The 4,969-nt window shown below is 41.0% G+C and overlaps 1 protein-coding gene across 1 annotated transcript; it reads right to left on the minus strand.

The window, feature by feature from the left end:
• Positions 1 to 960: 960 nt before the first annotated feature.
• LOC130464686 (uncharacterized) lies at positions 961 to 1,428 on the minus strand. The gene has a single exon (XM_056833990.1). It carries the CDS (start codon positions 1,426 to 1,428, stop codon positions 961 to 963), a length of 468 nt encoding a protein of 155 aa, XP_056689968.1.
• Positions 1,429 to 4,969: the final 3,541 nt, after the last annotated feature.

The following is a 4,969-nucleotide window of genomic DNA, read 5'->3' on the forward strand; positions in this document are numbered from 1 at the left end:
TATCTTGCTTTTGCTCAATGGCCCAAGCCAACTTTTCAACAGCTGCCTGATTCCACAAAGCCAAATTTCTAAAACCAAGTCCCCCCTGATCCTTTTCTAAGCGCAGGTTATCCCATTTGACACTACCTGGCCTATTATCATCATACACCCCATACCATAAGTAAGCTTTACAGATTGCATTGATTTTCTTGATGATTGAGTGTGGGATAAGAAAATAATTTCCCCAATAAATACTGATACTCATCAGGACAGAGTTTATAGTTGCATTCTCCCTGCAAATGAAAGGTGCCTAGAACTCCACACTTTGATTTTGGCCACCATTTTTTCCACCAACATATTGCAGTCACCAACCTTTATTTTACTAGAACTGATAGGCACCCCTAGGTATTTGAAAGGAAGTTGATCAAATCTGAACCCAGAACAGTTGGCTATTTCATCTTTAGTTTATTGATCTAGACCACAACTGAAGATGGAAGATTTAGCTGGATTGACTTGCAAACCAGTAGTGTCAGAGAAGAGATTCAACCCTTCAAGCATAATCTGCACAGAAGTAGTGTCACCATTGAAGAAGAGCAATAAATCATCAGCAAACACTAAATGGTTCAAACCCATTGATATACATCTAGTGTGAAACTTGAAAGATTCATGGGAAGCAATCAATTTCATAGTTCTAGACAGATATTCCATGCAGAGGGTGAACAAGAGGGGAGAAAGGGGATCACCCTGTCTCAAACCCCTCCTTCGGTGAATTATGGAAGATGGCACACCATTGACTAAGATAGAGTACTGAGTAGTAGAGAGACAGGTCATCACCAGCTGGATGAAATGGGTAGGAAATCCCAATTCCACCATGTCTTCTTCAATGAAGCTCCACTCCACTTTATCATAAGCTTTCCTCAGGTCCAGTTTCATAAAGCAAGAAGGTCTAGCCATCCCTCTATTGAAAAGTTTGATAATGTCCTAGCATAGCAGAACATTATGTAGGATGGACCTTTTAGAAACAAAAGCTCCTTGGTTGGGAGAAACAATATCAGGGAGAACTAGTTTAAGCTTTGCACATAGAAGTTTGAAGATGCATTTATACAGCACAGAACAGCATGCAATAGGCCTAAAGTCACCTACTGAAGCAGGTACAGGAAGTTTAGGAACAAGGGAGATTGGGGTGACATTTATTTCTTTCAGCAGTTTCTCAGTTACAAAGAAATATTTTATATCCTGATAGAAATCAGCTTTTATGATGGGCCAAGCTGACTTGAAGAACTGACTGTTAAACCCATATAACCTAGGAGCTTTGGTTACAGGGATAGATTCTAGCATTTTCTTGATATCTGCATCTTGAAAAGTGCAATCCAGTGAGTTCTTGTGTGCCATAGAGAGTCTAGGCCCCTGGTCAATCACAACAGACTTCACTGGTGTTCTATTCTCCATTTTGACACCAAACATGAAAGAGTAGAACTGATTGAAAGCTCGTTGGACCCCTTCAGCTGAATGAACCCAACCCCATCAGCATTTTAACGGAGTTAATCTTGTTTTGCTTTCTCCTGTGTTTTATGCTCAAGTGGAACAATCTAGAGTTCTCATCTCCCAATTCAAGCCAGTGTATTTTAGCAGTTTGTTGAAGAAAAAAGAGGTATTGAGCATGTGCAGCTCTGTATTTTGTGTTAGCTTCTTTTTCTACAGTAGCTAGGGTGCTGTTGGTTGGATCATTGTGCAGCATAGTTTGAGCCATGAGAAGGTCATGGTGGCATGGGATGCTAGTAGCTTTAATATTAGAAAACCCCTTCTTGTTGAGGAGCTTTAAGTCTGCCTTGATCCACTTGAGTCTTTGGACCACTCTAAACATATGACATCCCTTCACATTCCTATCCCAACCAGTCTGAACTATGGGTAAGAAATCCTCTGCAGTGGTCCACATGTTCTGAAATCTGAATGGTCTTTTTTGAGCTTGATCCCTGTAACAACTGAGTATCACGGGACAATGATCATACTCTCCTTTAGGGAGAAAAGTTGCTTCAGCTGTAGGGAAAAGATCTTCCCAATGAGTGTTATCTAACACTCTATCAATTCTGGTGAAGACTCTGTGAGTTCCATCTTTCTTATTGGACCAAGTGAACTGTCTACCCATAGTCTTAATCTCACTTAGGTTACACTGCATCATGCATGTTCTCATATCCTATATTTCAGCAAACCTCACAGGGGAACCAATCCTATCCTCCAAGTTCATTATGGAGTTAAAATCATCCATAATGATCCAAGGTTTGGTGATACCAGTAGCTACTGAACATAATTGGCTCCACAAAGATTTCCTATCTTTCCTGTCATTCATACCATATATGAAAGAACCAAAGAAACTGAGAGTTGTTCCTTTTGGGGTAATGTAGCATTGGAGCAGTTGAGCACTCATATCCCTAATATCCACCTCAAATACATCTGGATCCCACCCCAAAATGATTCTACCTCCAGGAGCATGACACAAGTTAGGTTCCGTTTGGTAGGGAGTAAAATGTTTTCCTGGAAAATGATTTTTCCCTTTTCAATCATTTTACGTTGTTTGGTTGGGTAAGGGATGTAAAACAATTTTCCATGACTCCCTCAAAGGTGGAAAACTCTTTTCCATTTGAAATGGAGGGAAACCACTTTTCCTTCTTTCCTCCTTACTTCCCTCTCCTTTCTTCCCCTCAATTTTCACCATCTTCTCTCATTTTCCTTTAAGTTACCAAACAAAGGAAAACTAGTTTGGAATTGTGTTTTTCCTTGGAAAGTGTTTTCCATGGAAAATCATTTTACAATGAAAACGTTTTACGCTCTACCAAACGGAGCCTTAGTGGTAAAACACCACCCAGGACACAAGTTAAGGTAAAGATCCTCTAGTTTAGGAGATTTCACCCTAGTTTCAAGGAGACTAAACATCTTGATTTGGTGAGTTTGAAGGAATCTCCTCACCTCATTTTTCTTTCCTTTCCTGTTTAGTCCCCTCACATTCCAGCAACGAATTTTATCCATTAGCCACAGGGGTAATCACCCCCAGAGCCAGTGGATTGCCAGCAGTAGCAGATGTTGTTCCACCTGCTGAATGCTCCCCTTCTTATAATTCTAACAACTGGTAACTATTTCTAGTCTGAAATGGTCTCAATTCTCTACACCTCTGAGTGCCAAATCCAGTATCTAGAACAAACCCATTATCCTCATCAACAGGTGCCCCACTAGGTAATGAAGCAGTGTTGTTCTGAGGTCTAGGTGGTACAGCCTTTTGCACCCATATCTTCTTTGTTTTTGGCTGTTTCTTGGCTTTCTTACAAACCTCAACCTTATGACCAATCCCCTTACATTTGGTGCATGAGTGTGGTTGTTAGGTTATGATACATATGACAAAACATAAATCATGCGGAAAAACCATAAATCCAGGAAACATATCATTCACACATAATCATTTAGCATAATTCAGATGCATACACTTTGTAGCATGCCTTCCATAGCTGCGTCCGAACCGAACAAGAACAAGTCTTTAGGACTCCAAGTGTCGTCCCTCCGTAGATAGTCCACAGCACGTCCGGATCCGCCTTAAGCTTGACAAACTAGAATCGCCCTTAAGGTAGTATAGATTTCGGCTAAATAGGGGCAAGAGAGTGGCGGATTTTTCTTGAAAATCTTACCTTTGAATACTTCAATTGTGTCTATAAATTATGACCCTAGGCACCTATTTATAGAGGTATGGAAAAGGAATTATAATCCTACTAGGATTTGAATTTAATAATTAGAATCCTATTTGAACTCTAAATAATAAATTTAATCTATTAGGATTAGGATTTAATCAATACACGAATTCCGATAGGATTAGGATTCGTTACGAACATGAGCATCGTATGGCCACGAGCATCGCACCACCCGCGCAGGCCTTGCGGCCCACACGAGCAGTCGCTGCTCGCAGCCCAACAGCACGCTCAGCGTGCGCGTGCCTAAGGCCTTGCTGGGCTTGGCCTTGCGCTGGGCCTGGCGAGGCTGTGGCAGCTCCATGTTGGGCGCTCGTCTTGCTGGGCGCGGGCCTGGCTTCGTGCTGGGCCTTCGTCTAGCAAGCCTCGTCCGATGATAATTCGTACGATGCGCTTCCAATTAAATTCCCGGTTCCAGAATTCATTTCCGATACGAACAATATTTAATATTTCCGATTCCGGAATCAATTTCCGTTTCGAACAAATATTTAATATTTCCGTTTCCGGAATTATTTTCCGATTCCGATAATATTTCCGATTCCGACAATATTTCCGTTTCCGGCAATATTTCCGATTCCGGTAATATTTCCATTTCCAATAATATTTTCCGATACGTACCATGTTTCCGTTTCCGGCAACATCTACGACTTGGATAATATTTATATTTCCGATACGATCCATATTTCCGTTTCCGGCAATATCATCGTTTCCGGAGTATTCATTTCTTGCTTGTGACGATCTCAGCTCCCATTGAAACCAAGATCCGTCGATTCCGAATATCCATAGATGGAGTATTTAATGCCATTAAATACTTGATCCGTTTACGTACTATTTGTGTGACCCTACGGGTTCAGTCAAGAGTAAGATGTGGATTAATATCGTTAATTCCACTTGAACTGAAGCGGCCTCTAGCTAGGAATTCAGCTCACTTGATCTCACTGAATTATTAACTTGTTAATTAATACTGAACCGCATTTATTAGACTTAATATTATATGCATACTTGGACCAAGGGCATTATTTCCTTCAGTCTCCCACTTGTCCTTAGGGACAAGTGTGCATTACCTAATTCCTTTGTCGCTCGATGCTTGCTCTTGAACATAAGGTAAGAGTTGTCATCCTTATTATGTCCAGAGGTGTTTCTCGGTTTCAGAGTTCAACTGATCAAATAAACAGATAATCATAGCATATGATCCATCCGAGCACGTCTATGCATTTCACAGTTTCTAGCTCTCCGAGTGGCCTTGTACAACTTTTAAG

The sequence above is a fragment of the Spinacia oleracea genome, chromosome 1, assembly GCF_020520425.1.
Source record: "Spinacia oleracea cultivar Varoflay chromosome 1, BTI_SOV_V1, whole genome shotgun sequence".
Lineage (NCBI taxonomy): Eukaryota > Viridiplantae > Streptophyta > Magnoliopsida > Caryophyllales > Amaranthaceae > Spinacia > Spinacia oleracea.